The 19,482-nt window shown below is 37.9% G+C and overlaps 1 protein-coding gene across 2 annotated transcripts in view; it reads left to right on the top strand.

Annotated features, from left to right (window-relative positions):
* Positions 1 to 18,684, top strand: part of LOC136872449 (synaptic vesicle glycoprotein 2B) — a 57,855-nt gene extending 39,171 nt beyond the window's left edge. The window contains exons 12-13 of one of the 2 annotated variants that reach the window (XR_010859902.2): positions 101 to 231; positions 18,561 to 18,684. Coding sequence is in view for 1 of the 2 variants with exons in the window: in XM_067146268.2 (XP_067002369.1) it covers positions 101 to 150 (50 nt within the window). In the remaining variant the exon portion in view is untranslated. Of the gene's footprint in view, positions 1 to 100; positions 2,619 to 18,560 lie in introns of those variants that run through there. The other variant, XM_067146268.2, reaches the window with a different exon arrangement.
* The last annotated feature ends 798 nt before the right edge of the window (positions 18,685 to 19,482 follow it).

The raw sequence follows: 19,482 nt of genomic DNA on the forward strand, positions 1-19,482 counted from the left end.
GTTTCATCTGAAAATAATGCACCATATTTTTTGGACTATAACTTTATTTCCCACTTGTATTATGTTCTGTCACCTGGTGTTAACTATCTCTCTGTTACAGGTTGTGCATTGTTATCTCTTTTTGTTCCAAGAACAAAATTCTTGGAGTGAGAAGTAAAAGGAAGGGACATCATTGATTTTATCACAAGAAGGGCCTGCCAAGATAGTTTGATATTATATTTTTTAAAATTTGTAAGTTCGAATGTACTAGTTTTCAGAATTAATTTATTTCTCATAATCCTCTTGTTGCTTGAGATTGTATTTTCATTATCCATGCTGGATGAGAGTGTTGAAAGACGAAGAGGATGATGATGATGATGAAATGAAATGGCGTATGGCTTTTAGTGCTGGGAGTGTCCGAGGACAAGTTCGGCTCGCCAGATGCAGGTCTTTTGATTTGACGCATTTAGGCGATCTGCGTGTCATGATGAGGATGAAATGATGGTGAAGATGACACATACAACCAGCCCCCATGCAAGAGGATTTAATCAATTATGGTTAAAATTCCCAACCTTGCCGGGAATCAAACCCGGGACCCCTGTGACCAAAGGCCAGCAGTATTCTGTTGTATAAGTATTGCCTTCTTCTTGCTATTGTCTTGTTATTTGAATCTTAAATAATAGGCACTCGGTGTTCCAAGATGATGTGCATTTGGTCTTGATGTTATGATCCACTGTATTTCTCATCTTGAATGATACAGTCTTGAACGGCTCAGACAGTAGAGCGCGGGCCTTCAGAGCCCAAATTGGTGGGTTTGATCCCAGCTCAGTCTGGTGGTATCTGAAGTTGTTGAAGTTCGCCAGACTCATGTCAGTAGATTTAATGGCACATAAAAGAAATCCTGCAGGACAAAATTCCAACTCTTCAGTGTCTTTGAAAACCATAAAAATAGTTAGTGGGACATAAAATCAGACATTATTATAATTATTTTTCTTAAATGATTGGGAATTTCATGATGATTTCTTTTTCTATATGCATAGGTGATACATTGGATGATGATGATGATGATAATAATAATAATCATTGTTCTGGGATTATCGGTGGAACGCAGAGGTGAAAGAAGGTGCCGGTATGAATGCGTCTAACTACAAGGTCAAAGTTAATTTAAAAATTTTAACAAAGGTTATATTTTCAGAAGAAACAACAAAATTATAACAACGTTTCACTGAGTGAAATAACAATTTGGAAACAAGACTTAGAAGGATGCAAGATTTCAGAATTTTAACACTCTTGGGCTAAAAACTCCTAGTTTTACAATTTTGAGCTCCTAGCTCGACATTACAACACACTAATTTGTTCAAAGGGCAGAAATCCCCTAAAACATGGAGCACTTGCTCCTAATTACAATATCGAGCCTCCCAGAGGCACTTTTACAACACTAGAAAAGAGCTGACCCGCTATCAGTTTTTCAAGCTTATTCAAGGAATATCAGAACCTTACAATTACTTGCATCAAGGCATAACTTACAGAAATGAAACAGGGGTATCTTGTACCCAACCTACTGGGCCTTAGCAGAAAAAGAACAGGTTAAGTAAATGGCCCGAAACACCAAATTGAATGGAGGCGAGTACTTGCACTCCTAGATATGCATTCTAAAACCTAAAAGGCACTAGCTCGATGAAACAGGGGCTATTCCCAGACTATGGAGGTGACTCATATCAGAATAATTTAAGACATTACGGAAAGGAAGAAAACCAGTTACAAAACGTAGTCACCTCAAACCAATATGAAGGGGAGCTCGAGAGGGTAAATCACTCTCTATCCCCGAGTTACAATTGCAGATTTTAGGAAAATTTCACAATAGCCGGCAGAAACTTACCTTTTAGAGAAGTAGGTTGCATATTAAAGTTTCGGACCTATCCCTCGGGTTAAACTGCGGAGCGAGCAAGAAATAAAGATGTTAAACGGCCATTACCTTGCTGAAGGACTGCTGCCTGATGAAAGAGGCACCTCCCGCCTCCTGCTTCACATACACACACTTAGTTACATGTTGATCAAGTGGCCAAGAGCCGTGAAAATCCCCAGTTTATAAACCCTCGGGGAAAGTTCGAGACCTTTCATGAATAATCAAGCCACACCCTCTTCCTTTTATTGGCTAGCGTAAAGTTACACACCAAATCGAAGAAGGAGCCTGTGATAGGCCGAAAATTAATTACAGAAATTAGGGATTGGCTGAATTCAAAATTGGCGGAAAGAAAAGATCAATATTGCCAACTCAAAAATGAATGAACATAATTTAGTAAAGAACAAACTTATGAATACAAAATTTCTTCGAATAAAGTTCCTTCACTTCGCACCAGGGTGCATGATGATAGTTTTTGTAGTGACATCTGTTGCAGAAAGTCCAAACTTCCTGATAAATGGTAAACAAAACACGTATAATTTCATACAGTACTGGAAACTTCACAATCACAAAATTAAGGTGGTGACATCTTCTGAGTAAAAGTTTAAGTAGGTCTAGTTTCAAGTTCAGTGCTTCTCCTGTAGAGGAGGTATTATTGGCGCAAGATTTAAATGTGCGGCATAGAGGTGTACCTCCCGGTACAACAACAACAACAACAACAACAACAACAACAACAACAGCAGCAGCAGCAACAGCAGCAGCAACAACAACAGCAACAACAACAACAGCAACAACAACAACAACAGCAGCAGCAGCAACAACAACAACAACAACAACAACAACAGCAACAGCAACAGCAGCAACAACAACAACAACAACAACAACAACAACAACAACAACAACAACATAGATAATTTTATATGCATTTTATAAACTAGTACAAAAATAATGATACAGGGTGTATAGAAGACAAAGGGGTTCTTGAGGTCCCTCAAAAGGAAAAGAATGACGTTTCTGTATGGTATATCATGCCCCAATATTATACTGACACACAGGTCATTCATGATTAATAGCATGACATCATGGTAAATGTGATCGTCAAGAACTATAGCAGCAATACAGCCATCTCTTAAATGAGAAACAAAAGCCGGCGATGCCAGTGATTTCCGTACATTTGCAGGCATCCTTTCAGATTTATTTCCATTTACAAGGGAGCTGTTAATGAAGCTAGTGGTACTTCCTGTGTCAATGAGAGCCTTAGCTTTAACTCCATTAACTTTAACAAGACAAATTTATTTAAAGAAGCCAGCAAAGCCCCACAGAGAGTACAACTAGAACTAATACAGGTATTAAAATGTTGTTGCTACTATCAGCTGTTAGAAGTAAGTAACCTTTATTTTTCTCCCGATCTTACAGTTTTCCAACCTAATTGATCTCAACGGAGAAAATTAGAAACCAACAATTAGAAAAAAATAAAGCAAAACTAGGAAAAAATACAAGCAAAAACAACTGAACCAAGACAACTATAAAGATACAGTAATACTCCACACTAGTAGAAAAAAAAAAAAAAAAAGAATAAAGAAAAATCACTGGCAGCATGACAAACTATACTGAATACAAAACAAAAATACAAAATAATGGCATCACAGCAACATGAGGTTAACTACCTCACTTCCTGGGTACGTGATGGCATGTGTAACTCAATCTCTCCTGACCTAGCATAATACATATGCTAGGATGCCCCCTTCTGGTGACACATGCCATCACCTTTCCCCTTTCTCCACTGCTAGCCAGTAGTGGGGAAGGCCGCCATTTCTCCTGTGTATCAGCTGTTACAGTTTCCTTTTAGACTGATACACTTAGTGAAGTGTTCTCTTTTCTTGTAAGCATTACAAGCATTGCAAAAAATTAGTGCCCTTATTATTCTTAGCGTATGGCAAGGAAATATACAATATATACACAATAACAAAAAAACATTGATTCACTTCAGGCATTAGTGTTATCTGTTATATCTGAATGTCCAACTTTTGAATCCAGTGTAGTGCTTCTGCTATTGGAGATAGGAACTCTTCCAATCTACCTGGATAGCCCGTAGTTGACACTCGCTTACAATGTGGGGAATAGTCTGGCAAGGGGCTCCACAGTCACATTCTGGAGATGGTACAAAGTTCCACTAGTAGAGATAATCCCTGCACCTTCCATGACCTATCCTGATCCTGTTCAGTCTGAACCAAGTTTCACGCGGCAGTTGGGATCCATTTGCAATTTTTCCCCCTCTGAAGATGTTATGCAGGGGCAAGTCAAGAGAGTTATTCCAGCGGCCTTTCCAGTCCTCCCAAGCATTCAAGTTGGTGGACGTCTTCAGAGTAGCATCACAAAGGGGTAAATGTCATGATTTCAGTTTTTGGAGACTAAGAGCTGGTATGTCATTTAGAAAAGGTAGCAGAGGATTCTTGCAGATCTTGTTGTACTCTTGAACAAGAACACTGGATCTTCGTAGGTTAGGTGGCATTATTCCAGACAACAGTGGGAGCCAGTGAACTGGAGTTGATCTGATGGTGCCAGATATAGGACGCTTGCTTGTATTTAATTGTGGGTCAATATACTTTGTATATGGGCTATTAATCCACACTGGAGCACAATAGTCAGCAGCAGAGAAAATCAATGCTAAGGCTGAAGAGCGCAGGATGTTTGCAGTAGATCCCCAAGTAGTACCAGTTAGCTTCTGAATAATATTGTTTTGGGTTTTCAGTTTCTTTGACAAGTTCAAAAGATGTTGCTTGAATGATAAAGTCTGGTCCAAGGTAACATCGAGATATTTTGGATACCTATTGTGATTAAGTACTCGATTGGAGAAGTTAATATTTAGTTTTAAGTTAGCAAGCTGGTTGCTCAAATGGAAGCACGAAACCTCCGTTTTGGCTGTACTGGGTCTGAGTCTCCATTTCCTGAAATATTCTGCCAATGTGGATAAGTCCTGAGTCAAAATGTCTTCAGTTTTCTCAAAGATCTTGCGTTGTGTGGCCAGGGTGAAGTCATCAAGCATAGCAGAACTTTCTGGATATTGTTCCTGGAAGATCAGAGATGTACAGATTAAACAGTAGTAGTGATAAAACTGATCCTTGGGGCAAACCATTATGTAGTTTTCTCACTGAGCTTTTCTTTTCACCTAAACAGACCTGGAATTTCCTGTCACTGATCATGGTGTTGATAAGTTGCACAGTCATTCTGCAGGGTATAGCTCTGAGTAATTTATAAATCAATCCTTCCTCCCATATGGTATCAAGGGCAGCAGTGAGATACACAAAGACAGCAGATGTTTTAAGCTTTTGCTGGTATCCAGCCTCAATGTAAGATGTTAATGAAAGTACTTGATCGCAGCAGTTTCGGTTAGGTCTGAAGCCTGTCTGATCCACAGGAATGACTTCTAAAATGGTTGATCCAATTCTGTTCTAGATAAGCCTTTCAAAGAATTTGTAGAAATAGCTAAGGAGGGCTATTGGTCTGTAACTTTCAGGTCTATTTTCAGGTTTTCCAGGCTTTAATATGGAAATAATTATAGCTTTCTTGAAGTCAGGTGGGATTTGTCCAGTCTGGAGAATGTCCGTGTAGAACTGTGCCATCCATCTCTTTGCATTGTCTCCCATATGTATGAGGAATTCTGGATGAATTCCATCGAATCCAGGTGCCTTACTAGGTTTTAGTTCTTTGAGGGCCTCTTGAACATCAAGGGCTGTAAAGGGACGTGAATAGCTAGATATGCGAGGTGCTAATGTTTTCAGAGCACGAAGCTGGCATCTAACTTCGTATGCTTCTTATCAGCTGGAGCTCAGGAAGTTGTTACAATATTGGAAGCTATTTGGTCAGGTGTCACCTGAGGTTGACCTTTCACTACTGGTGCACCTTCTCCTAGCCTTCTAAGAAGGCCCCAGACTTTTCTGCTAGAATGAGTAAAATCTAAGCTTGGACATAAAGCCAATAATATCATTATTATTATTATTATTATTATTATTATTATTATTATTATTATTATTATTATTATTATTATTAATTATAAAACACCATACTACATAATGGTTTTTTTTTTTTTTGCTAATGGCTTTACGTCGCACCGACACAGATAGGTCTTATGGTGACGATGGGAGAGGAAAGGCCTAGGAGTTGGAAGGAAGCAGCCGTGGCCTTAATGAAGGTACAGCCCCAGCATTTGCCTGGCGTGAAAATGGGAAACCACGGAAAACCCTCTTCAGGGCTGCCAACAGTGGGATTCAAACCCACTATCTCCCGGTGCAAGCCACTAACTGCATGGACAACTCACCCAGTACTACATAATGTAACGATAAAATCAGCTTTGACAACAGTACAGATGTACTATATGTTAAAGTGTGTATACATTATTTTGGAAGACCCTGTGTATATAATAGCTGTTATTCTCAACTTGTACACCTGATTGATCTACAACAACTGTATTTGATGTTCATATATGAAATTACCTTACATATTGTTTTTCAGACATTATAAAATGAAATTTGGGTTCCTGTTTTGCATTTATTATGTTCAAAGTTATTCCTGGTCTCTCTAGGCATTATTTGTGCCAAATTTCATGAAAATAATTTTCATGTTCCATAAAATATAAAACTGTTCAAAATTTTTGTATTGCTACAAGTATGAAATTGTACAAGAATTCCCTGTGTAACCATAATGTTGGTAGTGGATACGTGATATCAAGTCGAACTATCTCGTGAGACAGTTGCTGAAGGTGGTCATTCAGAATTAGTTGATAACACTCCAGTGAGCTGGTTCATTTACTATTAAAAACAGTTGTGAAGTCAGTAGGCATCAACTTCTTCATTAATTCTTATCCTAACGATGTAATAGACATCAGGATTAAAAAGTTTCAATTTGTAATTACAGTCTCATAAATTTCATCATGTAATAAAATGTAAAACAAGTGATTTCATTTAAATAGGTCCACTATGATGTCATTGTACAGTATCATGTTGAATCCTCTCTTCTGATTTTTGTGAAAAAGTTAAATTTCTTCTACAAGATACAAATTATGACCTTACATGTCTAATGTTTGTCCCAAGATGTCTACTTCAATCATTATATATTTCATGCAACCATTAGAAAATTTCTGGTTATAGTTCTAATAATAATTAATAGTGTTAAAAATGGAAAGTATTTACAAAAGCAGAAACTTAAGAAAAAACATTTTCAATACCTTGTTTGATAATTATGCAATGAATAGATTTTGTGTACAAGATTGATTGTTTGTTAAATTTATTTTACTCAAAATAAAGAAACATTGATTTAACTCAATATGATTAATATCTTTTCATAGGTTTTGAAGATTAGATCATACACCAGTTGCAATTTGAAATATTTCATTGAAATGTCCTATGGGAGTCTTATTTCTAAACAAGATTTGATTCAAGTAGGAGCAAGCTTTTAGGAATTAACACAGAGACATGATCTAAGTTATCTTGTACCTCTACATTTCATTTTTAAGGATTGATGAAAGCTAAAAATTGAAGGACTATATTGTTTCTTGTACTGCCTTGGGAGCAGCTATGAAGTCTAATTGATTAGGGTGTTCATCTCCTACGCTCAGTGTTGCAGAATCAAATCTTGGCACAGTCGAATGGCATTTAAAAATGCTTAAATGTGAAAGATGAGTGCTACTGGATTTACTGAGATGTTAACATTCTGGCACTCTAGTATCCCTTAGGAGTGATAATAGTAGAAGGGTTGTTAAAGCAAACATATCATATTTGATGCCACCTAGACTGACTGTGCTCCCTCCTTAAACAGCAACTTGATCAACCAAGCAAAGGAGAACATCAGTCCAAAGATTTCAGATTCATGTAGGTTAAAGGTGAATAGAACTAACAATAAGTGGGGGAAAATGAAACACAAGCAACAGAAGGAATATGAAAAATAAATAAATAAATAGACACTCTCTTAACCCTCCTGTTGATGACTGGATCCTTGGTCAGGTAATGAAATGGCTAGTTAATACGATAGTATTAAAATAGAGGACCTCTCCAGCAATTTAAGGAACTGTACTTTTGGGTATTTCACCATATTTTAAACAATATTTTGCAATTTAAACTGGGCTACGGCAGGGAGATGGGCTCTCACCACTATTATTTAACTGTGCTCTAGAAATGGTAATGAGGGAATGGTTTAGGAAATGTCCCCCCAAAATAAAGATTGGCCAAAAAATCAAAACAAATTGCCTGGGTTTTGCTGACGATTTAGCATTACTAGCAGTGGACATGAAAGAAGCAAAAGCCCAGATAACAGAACTTCAAAACATTGCAAATAAAATTGGCCTCAAAATATCATTTGAAAAAACAGAAATTATGCTGCAAAAACCAACATAGCTAAGAGAAGTCACCATAAATGGTAATAAAATCAAAATAGTAACTCAGTTTAAATATCTTGGAGAAGTAATAACACATAACCTAAATGAAAAAATCTCAATCCAAATAAGAACAAATAGATTAGCTAAAGCACAAAAATTAACATGGGATATCTACAAAAAGAAATGTCTATCAATAAATACAAAAATAAAACACTACAACACAGTTATAAAACCAGAAGCTACATATGCAGCAGAAACACTCTTTTACCTGAATAAACAATCAAAGACTGACAGACTTCAGAAAATTGAAAGGAGGATTGGAAGAACCTGCATCAACAAAAAATACCAGAAAGATGGACAGTGGCGGTTAATACCTAACAAAGTCGTGTACAAAGAGCTAGAACCCATTACAGATACTATGCGTAAGAGGAGACTGGGATTCTTTGGACATATCATGAGGATGCAGGATTCGAGACTTCGAGACTAGTACAACACAATCTCGTCTCAAAAAATACCACAACAGGATGTAAGTGGATCAGAGAAGTAAGAGAGGATCTGAAGGAAATAGGCCTTACAACAGAAGACACCACAAATAAGATAAAATTGAATACAAAACTCAAGAATACAAACCTCCGCTTTACCCTTACACAAAACAAACCAACAACACACGCATTTTCAACTGAGGAAAGGGAACGAAGATCGGAGCGTCTGAAGAAGTACTGGGAGGACCGCAAAGCCCGAACAATCCCTTCAAAGAGACCTGAACGATGGACTGACTAAAGTGATCCTATGTAGTCATAAAAGAAGAAGAAGAAGAAAACAATTTACAGTGATATGAATTATAAAGATGAAAAATAATATAAAAGTATTGTGTGAACATACCAAAATGACTGACTGCTTTGATACAAAATATTAGATCCATTTTGTGGTCCAATGGTTATGTTCTTCGCAGCACAATCAATTACTGATATTCTCTGAACTAAAGATTTAAAAAAAGATTATATCATTAAACTATTCATAACTAGTACCTTGAACGCATTTTACAATCGTAAAAATATTGCACCTCCTCAGTGCACTGAGTAAGTCAGCAAACTGATTAAAAACAGCATCCATTATTATAAGCAATATGAAACAAGTCTCATCTTGTCCGTGAGTGAGGGGGTGGTGTGGCATACAGCATGGTAGATCACAACCATGGGACACCAGAAACAACATTATTCACCATGTCTGCCAGTTAACACAAGGCTGGTTTGTAGGGTGTACACTACATACGGTATGCGCCAAAATATACAGTACGCCTGAGCGTCAGTGTTGCCAACTTATATTTTCAAGATCCGCTAAATACTACTAAAAATACGCAAAAATTCTGCCAAGAAATCCAATCTCAAATAATGAGCAATAAAAATGATCAATAATAATAATAAATGTCTGCACTCATCCGATGTGTGATTTTCACTGGGATTAACCCACTGCCTGCGAGCCAGCGAGCTATAACTTGTAGGCGTTTTAGTGCCGGGTGCAAACTAGGTGAATCCCCTACCTCAAGGTCCACACACAAAACAGGCCAGTTCATTGAACGGTCTTCCTTAATAGCATAAATATAAATGCTACTCTCTCACAGTTTCATTACCTGTCGTCATTCGTCAACTAAGAGAAAAGTACACTTTCCCCACGCATTGCAAATTTATGATACCTTGATTTCATAACATCAAATCCAAATAACATGTTTTTTGCATTTGACTGCTAGCTCCTGACAAGAAATGCGGAATAGCTTGGAGACAGACTGGAGTACAAATTTTTAATAAAAGTAAAATAGATAAAACACTAAATTCTGCTATAATAAATCTAGAATTCCGCCAAAAAATGCACTGTCCACTAAATGATATATTTCTCCACTGACAGTCTTCTAATTCCACTAAATTTAGTGGAAAATCCGCTAAGTTGGCAACACTGCTGAGTGTCTGTGTGTTACATCGCCATGATGAATTGTTAGTTGTGTAAAGAACGTTGTGCTCTGTGACTGGAAGTGACAATGGGTGTCGTGACGTAGGAAAAAGTGTTTATAGTGGAGTAGTCTATTATTTTCGCTCGTACGGAAACGGTTATCAAGGTGGGCCGAGTTTAAAGTTAGTGGCGGAACAATATCAGGAACACTTCAATAAGCCAGCCCCCAGCAACACAGTTATGCTATCTATTATTAAAAAATTTCGTCGTACGGGTAGTGTGTTGTGTCAACGCAAGGGAAGGTCTGGTAGGCCAGTAACTGTGTCTACAAATGAAAATTGTGGACGTGTACTCAATCAGGTGTTGCAGTCTCCAAAGCGAAGTCTTCGGCGAAGAGCCCTGAAATTAAACATCTGCCCTACGTCACTTCGACGATTGTTTAAAGACATAGGTGGATTTCCGTACCAAGTGCAGGTTGGGCAGTGATTGACGGAGCACAATAGGCATGTCAGGGTGGATTCTTGTGCACGATTTTTGGCCATGGTGTACGAGGATAGAGATTTCTTGTTTAACGTGTGGTTCTCCGACGAAAGTCACATTCACTTGGACAGTTTTATCAATTGCCAAACAACTTGCTTTCTTGGTTTCGAGAGGCCAGACACTGCTACATAGTGTGCATGTGATGATTTGGTGTGCAGTGTCAGGAAACAGTGTGCTAGGTCCGTATTTCATAGAGAATGATGATGGTGCACCTCTTGCTGTTAACCAGGAATGCTATAGGAACATGGTGATCAGGCCATTTATTCAGGATCTAAGAAGGTTTTGTCGTGCCAGGAACATGTAGATGAATAGACAGTGGTTCCAACAAGATGGGGCAACCTGCCACACTGCTCGACAGACTATGGCTGTGCTGCAAGAAACCTTTCTAGGATGAGTAATTTCCCATGGGGCTGAGTTCCCCTATCCATCACATTCCCCCAATCTCACACCACCCGATGCTTACGTGTGGGGAATGTTAAAGGAGCAAATTTTCAATTGTCCAGATCCACCCAAAACTGTGCCTGCATTACGTCAGAATATTGTCTCATTCTTCGGCACTCTGCAGCAACCTATGTTCCAGAATATGTTGGAAAATCTGCGTGATCGTTATGAACACTACCTACAGCACAATGGAGCACATTTTGAACATTTACACTATCATCTCGATAAGTAAGGTAATGACAATATGACTAACATAATTTCCAGTACTGTATATTTTGGTGCATACTGTACAAATACTTAAATAAATCATACATGACTTATTTCACATTAGGAAAGAGATGGTTTAAGAGCTAATGATTTAGATAAACAATGGAGAGATTATTCATGAAAGAAACCTGACAATTTGAAATTTAGTACCAGGCTGAGTAGCTCAGAGAGTCTAGGCCTGTCCTCCTGAGCTCAAGTTGACAGGTTTGATCCTGGCTCAGTCCGGTGCCATCTGAAGGTGCTCAAGTATGCCTGTTTTGTATCAGTACATTTTCTGGCATGTAAAAAAATCTCCTGCAGGACATAATTCTGTCACCTTGGTGGGAAAAAGCAATAACATTATTGTCTGTTAAGGGAAAGTAGTACTGCCGCAATGAGAGGTAAGTCTCATATAAGCTGGTGGTTGTTTACAGCGGTGTTCAGTGACTTGCATACAGCTAACATCACTCAAGTATATTTGGTGATTGACTACAAGATCAACATTTACCAGTTCCCGGTTTACAATTGAAATTGCAATGATTAACAGTGATGGAACTAACAGTTCTGTGAATATTAGTGCGTAAAAAAGTCTCGATGATGAGCATACTCAAGATGCTAAGAATTTAGAGCCTAGTTTATTCTCATAATTTCATCCCAGTTTTTAATGTCAATTGTATATATTTGTTCATTTGTTTTATGTCAATTGTGTGTATGTACATTTGTTTAGTTATTAGATGTTTATATTAAGGCTGAAGATGGCCAGCCCAGGCCGAAACTAGTCCCTAGTTAATGTAAATCAAAATATTGCATATACAGTGGAACCTTGGATTGTGAGCATAATTCGTTCTGGCAACATGCTTGTAATCATAATCTATGAGCTTCATTTTCGCATTGATTGCTACTACAACATAAAAATGATATGGAACATTACATTACAAAGCATTGCATATGCTTGAAAACTGACCCAATTTGACAAATGATTAAAAATAAGTTAAATGTTCAAATAGTAAGAATAATAAAAAAAATGGGTCCTTTCCTCTTTAACTTTAAAAGTTACATGTTGTAAGAGGCATGTCACCTCATTATTTTGTTGATCTAATGAACATAAATTAAAATTTTTTACATTACTTATGTACACTGATATTTGTGAAGTTATTATTATTTTCATTTGTGATATTGAGATATTACAATGTTTTAAAAATTATATGTACATAAAAAGTTGACCCGATATAACAGGCCGTTTAAAGAATGAATGAAGTAGTAAAAACAAAATAAAATGGGTCCTCTTTCTACTCTAACTTGTTACATGTTTTTGAAACTAGTTTGATATATGACAGCTGAGGATGACCCCATAGGGGTCGAAACTGGTACTGGATTTACTGTAATTAATAGTAAATAAACACTGTATTGATAAGGTGGAGGCTTCCATATCATTTTAATGTTGTAACATGCTCGTAATCCAAATCGCTCGTTTATCAAAGCAAATTTTCCCATAAGAAACTATTGAAACTTGGATGATTCGTCCACAACACAAAAACATTTATTCGCATAACATTTCTAAAACAAAATATAACATAAAACAATTAAACTGCACTTTACCTTACAATAGAATTATTGTTGGTGTGAGGGAGATGAGAGATGACATGAGAAGAGTTAATGTGTAGCACGAATTTCACTAACGGAATCACTGCTATCGGTTGGCTCATTGGAAGTGTTTTCTTTTTGTGCAACTTTAACGAGGAACCTGTCCAATGACTGTTGCTTTTGCCTCTTTTTGAGGATTTCATGAAAATGTGACATTGCATTGTCATTGAACATATTCTTCCACTGTAATCATCTCCTTCTTCCGACCGAATTCCTTTTTAGCCTTCTTTTCGTTCACAGGGCCCATCGTTGCAGAACAGTTATATCACAGATGACAGAAACAAAACATGTACACTTGTACGGTGTTGACTATGCAAGCGAGGCACGCCAACTGAAGTCCAGTGCGGGAAATGATTACACACACTTTCCCAGGAAAGAGAGTGGCAGGGGGAGGTGAAAAGAAAGGCACAGGGGAGGTGAAAATGTATGTAATCATGATGCTTGTATTGCGAAACCTCACTCGCTTATCAAGTCACAATTTATTTAAAATATTTGCTCGTCTTGCAAAACACTCGTAGACCAAGTTACTTGCAATCCGAGGTTCCACTGTATAGTATTGAAAGGTGGACCATTACAATATTAATTTAATAATTATTATTGTGATTACAATTCAATATGGATCAGAACCATGAAGTTTATATCCTATGAAAATAATGTAAAAAAATTATACATCATAAGCACAATGTATTTTCCTGCTCTGTATTGGTCAAAATAATATGCTAGTATATTTATAACAAGTGTGTGAACATTGTAATTGGATCTAAAACCTACATGGCAATGCCCAAAATTATAGAAAAGAAATAGATAGATAGATAGATAGGTAAAAGTTCGGAAAACATTCATTTACTCTTATTAGTTAACTAGCTGACGTACCCATGCTTCGCTACAGAATTCTACACTGTATACAGAATTCAAAGAAGCCTCCGTGGCTCAGGCGGCAGCACACCGGCCTCTCACTGCTGGGCTCTGTGGTTCAAATCCCGGTCACTCCATGTGAGATTTGTGTTGGACAAAGCGGAGGCGAGGCAGGTTTTTCTCTGGGTACTCTGGTTTTCTCTGTCATATATCATTCCAGCAACACTCTCCAATATCATTTCATTTCATTTCATCTGTCATTCATTAATCATTGCCCCAGAGGAGTGAGACAGGCTTCAGCAGCCGGCACACTTCCTATCCTCGCTGCTGGATGGGGGCTTCAATCATTCCATTCCTGACCCGGTCAAATGACTGGAAACAGGCTGTGAAATTTCATTGGAATTTCATGTACAGAATTCTAGGTTAAGTAATGTACACGCTGTGAGTAAGATTCTATTAAATTGCATAGCTCTTAACTTTACCCCTGAAACGCAATAGGGAGTCACCATACATCCTTCCTGATGTGAAGACTGGGTTAGGAATTTTCAGTGTAAGGGCAGGCCCTCTTGCTTACTATAAGTCACAATCAAGTTGGGGAGTTTTCATTAGCCCTTGTCTTTCTTAGGCCGATACCTTAATTTTCCGAAGTGTCGGACCCTTTCCATTTTCTCTCTGATTAGTTATATAGAGGATGGTTGCCTCCAGTTGTACCTCCTCTTAAAACAATAATCACCAGCACCACCAATCTTATCATAGTCAGTACGATAAAACTGAATAAGACATAAACAATTGGAAATTGTGTTCTCTATGACTTACGTGGTACTTTTCGATAGGACCAATAACATACGTAATTAAAAATGAAATATTCGGCACCTTCCCCTAAACTACCATTTCAACCAGTGTGGATAAAATTATTTTATAGCTTAAACTGTAGTTTTTCATATCAATTTCCATTAAATTCTGTTTACCCTATTTTTTGTGGCTTGGCATTTATATGGACTTAACAAAAATTAAAATTCATGAATATCTCTGTTATCATAGCTGGTATGGTAAATATGTATAAGACATAAATGATCGGAAATAAAATGCTATATTAACTTTAGTTATATAGTATTTATTGATAGGACCACTAATAACATAATTATTTGAGAATCAAATTTTAGGCCTTCCCCTAAAGTACCAATTCACTCAGCGTGAATAAAATTATTTATGGCCTAGATTGTAGGGACTTATCCCCCGACTTTATGTACAGATTTTCATGAAATTCTCTTTAGTCGTTTTATTGTGATGTGCATACACATATATAGACAGGCAGGCAGAAATTATGGAAAATTATAAAGTGCATTTCCTTGTTATTGTGGATATGACCGATACAGAAATACCATTCTTTTTAAATTCTGAGCAGTGTACAGACAAAACTCTTATTTTATATGTATAGAAGATGCATTTAACTGCTTCTCATCTCTGGGTTCCAATCCCACCATCGTTAGCCCTGAAGATGGCTTTCCACAGTTTTCCATTCTGTGGCTGTACCTTAATTAAAGCCATGGTCGCTACCTTCCCAACCTAGCCCTTTCCCATTCTTGTGTCACCGAAAACCTTCAATGTGTTAGCTCAACATTAAATCACTAACAAAAAAAGAGGAAGAAGTAACTGCTTCTCGAAAGCATTGCTAATTTATATATCCAGTGAGTATACCAATATTTTATTTCTTCAGTGTTTAGTGTTCTTTACTAAGTAGGGAAGTAATTGCCTCATAGTAGACATTTTAATTTCTGAGAGCATTCAATCACATGTCCAAATCTACTACTGTCAGCTGCTGCATTTGGTAGCCATGCTAGAGGGGTCATTCCATCCCTTGCGGGGAGAGAGGGGCAGTCTAGCTGCTTGCGTCAGTGTGACTATGCTCTGTTTGGAATGCATTGTGTTGGAGTATGGTCAGAAATGCAGTATGCTGCTTGCTGCCTATGAACATTGAGTCTATACTGTTATATGACGTTAGTCTTTCTAAAGATTATCCCAGCTCAATGTAGTGGTATTTGAAGATGCTCAAATATGTTAGCATTATGCTGGTAGATCTACTGGCTTGTGAAAGTACTCCAGCTGGACTAAATTCTAGCACCTGTGAATCTCAGAAAACTATAAATGTAATTAGAGGGATATAAAACAAATAACATAAATGATATACAGGGTAAAGAGAGGTATCATCGTGAATATTGTGAAGTGTCATGAGGAAAATCTCATAAATAATATGTCTTCATTATACACTTTTTTTTCCTTTCAATGTTCAGTCTGTAAACCTCCATGATTTAATTTTTTTTTAATTTTATGATTTGCTTTACATCACAACAACACAGATAGGTCTTATGGCGATTATGGGAAAGGGCTAGGCATGGGAGGGAAACGGCCATGGCCTTAATTAAGGTACAGCCCCAGCATTTGCCTGGTGTGAAAATGGGAAACCACGGAAAACCATCTTCAGGGTTGCCGACAGTGGGGTTTGAACCCACTATCTCCCGGGTGCAAGATCACAGCTGCGTGCCCCCAACCGCATGGCCAGCTTGCCCAGTCCATGAATAAAAAACAGCAACTATCCCAATGGCCTTGTTTAGTTCCACACCTCTTATTATTAACTCATCAAAAACAAATTCTGAACACTATCATCTTGGCTTCCCTATGCTTCTCTTACTCTCTGTGGCCAAGTCCATTATTTTCCTAGAAAAGTATCCTCCTCTATTCACCTCACATGACTTACCACTGAAGCCAGTTCATATACACAACTTCATTCCTAATGTAGTTTCTGTCTCTTCTTTCCAAGTATTTTCATGCCATTGTTCCCATCTGTTTGTTTGAGCAATAATTCTTGCTGCATTCATGTCTGCTACTTCCAACTAACGACTAAGATATCCTTAGTTCACCCAACTTTCACTTCCGAACTGCAAAGTTGGTCAGAAGGCAGACCAATACAAAGACAGTTTCATCCGAGAACTCACTTTTATCTTGATCCCAACTGCGAGTCCGCTGCATTAGTATTGCTACATCTTGATTTGATTTCACACAGCACACTGTCATCCTGTGAGAATACATATCCTAAATATTTGAAATGATGTTCTTGTTCCATTTTGTTTTCCCTACTAGTCAGTCCTCTTAGGCCCAATGCATACAGAAGCGATGACAGGAGGAGGAGGAGCATTGCAGGTAATGTGGGAAGCACAATGTTTCCATGCTTTCTCAGTGTAAACAAATGGGCCAATGCACACTGAGGAGACGAGGTGCAGGTGCTCATCCCTTTGCCACCACCACACTTCTTCCTCACTTCTCGAGTCCGTTTGAGGAACCATGCCTCCAGTTCAATTCCTTTATTCACTGTGCTGCTAGAGACTATTTTTTCATGAGGCTGTCCCTTACCAAGGCTAGAAGTCAGTAAAAACACTTATAGAACATCCTATATTAGTTTTGAAACCTATCCGGATACATTTCTAGCTCTCTCCATTATGTGTCAAATAGTTCTATTCTTGCTTTACTTTAACAATAAAGGTGAACCCAAAACTTCCTCTGGCCATTCAAGTTTGATAAGACAACAAGATTTAGAAAGTCCTCGTCACTTTTGTCCTTCAAATACTGTTGACCAGTGTGATGTGAAAAACTAACCGTTTCTCCACCTGCAACTCTTCACTTCCCTTTCTGTGTAGCTTATACTTGCCTGTGCTTAGCCTTAACTGTGCCTCACATTTGCTTGTTGACGTTTATTCCCAACTGCCATGACATTAGTTCAAGGAAATTCGAATTTTCATATCATACTCGCTGCACCTCTTTTAAGCTTCAGGATATTACGTTTCAGGCTTCCAGAACAGTCTGCCATTAAGAAAAATCTCTTACAACTTGCTTGCCACCATACATATCCACCGAGCTGAATTTCTCCCTGCCATTTTAAACCTCTCAGTAAATGGCCCATGAACAGTAAGGATGAAATATTACAGCCTAGTCTAATCCCTGAACCAAAAACTCATTCTATCATCAGTTCTCACTGTGGCTCAATTGTCAACATAAATGCCTTTGATTGCCTGGAAAAACCTATCCATTATTCCATAAACCCTCAGTACAGCCAGCATTTTTTCCCTTGGTACTCTGTTGTTTGCCTTCAAAACTTCAGCATCACTGTCTCGTAGCATTTTTCAGTTACTGGTGCAAACAGAAAATCTGGTTTTGGTCTGAAACCATACTGGTTTTCATCCAATTTACTTTCCACCATTGACTGTATCCTTCTTTCTAAAATAGCTGTATTGAAATGAATTGGCGTATGGCTTTTAGTGTCGGGAGTGTCTGAGGACAAGTTCGGCTCACCAAGTGCAGGTCCTTTGATTTGACTCCCGTAGGTGACCTGCGTGCCGTGATGATGATGGAATGATGATGAAGACTAAACATACACCCAGCCCCTGTGCCAGCGAAATTTACCAATTATGGTTAAAATTCCCAACCATGCTGGGAATTGAACCCGGGACCCCTGTGGCCAAAGGCCAGCATGCTAACCATTTAGCCATGGAGCTGGACTAAAATGCCTGTGAACACGTTGCTTGGTATAGCAGTCAATGAAATCCTCAATAGTTGTTGCAATACTTCCTGTTCTCTTGCTTATAGGTTGGTGCAATTTTCTCCTATCAGAAGGTTCCAGATGATGATGATCATCATAATCATTTTGCCAGGCTCAGTTGCTCAGATAGTTGAGGCGCTGGCCTTCTGACCCCAACTTGGCAGGTTCAATCCTGGCTCAGTTCGGTGGTATTTGAAGGTGCTCAAATACGTCAGCCTCATGTCGGTAGATTTACTGGCACGTGAAAGAACTCCTGCAAGACTAAATTCCAGCACCTCTGTGTCTCCAAGAACCATAGAAGTAGTTAGTGGGACATAAGGCAAAAATAACATTATCATCTTCATCTTCTGTGGATCCTTCCTGCAGGTTGGTTAGGATTATGGAACCCGATATAAATGCTTTTAATTTTTCTGTATCCAAAAAGTAGTCGATAATAGACTGCTCTTCTTTACTTAGTAAATCAATCTTTTAAATGTTAACAACAGGTAACACTTTTTGATTTGTAATGACTAGCCTACCATATCACAGAGATTAAACCTGAGAATGTCTGGCAGAATATCTTAGTTTAATTGCTTATGAAAAACTTCAGAATCAAACCATATTTGGATATATATTTGGATATGGATATACATATTTGGGCATATAAAATTGTAGATACTGTATTGAATTAGGTACTAGAAATTTTATAATCAGTTCTTGGTACAAATTTTTAATAAATGGAATTTGATGCTGGTAAGTTTCCCAACTGGATGTTTTTCAGTTTCCTTCCCTGTTTGATAGTTTGAACCAGCAAGAAAATGCATAACTCTACTGATGGTGCACAGGTCATACAAAAAATATTACTGACTTCTACATACTCCTTTGACCTGTTCATATGCAAATTTTAACCTCTTTGAAACTGATGGGACTTTTTGAATGCTTTGCAGCTGCATATGGAACAGCCAAAACATTTTCAAAACCTCACGGACT

Source organism: Anabrus simplex, chromosome 4 (genome assembly GCF_040414725.1).
Source record: "Anabrus simplex isolate iqAnaSimp1 chromosome 4, ASM4041472v1, whole genome shotgun sequence".
NCBI lineage: Eukaryota > Metazoa > Arthropoda > Insecta > Orthoptera > Tettigoniidae > Anabrus > Anabrus simplex.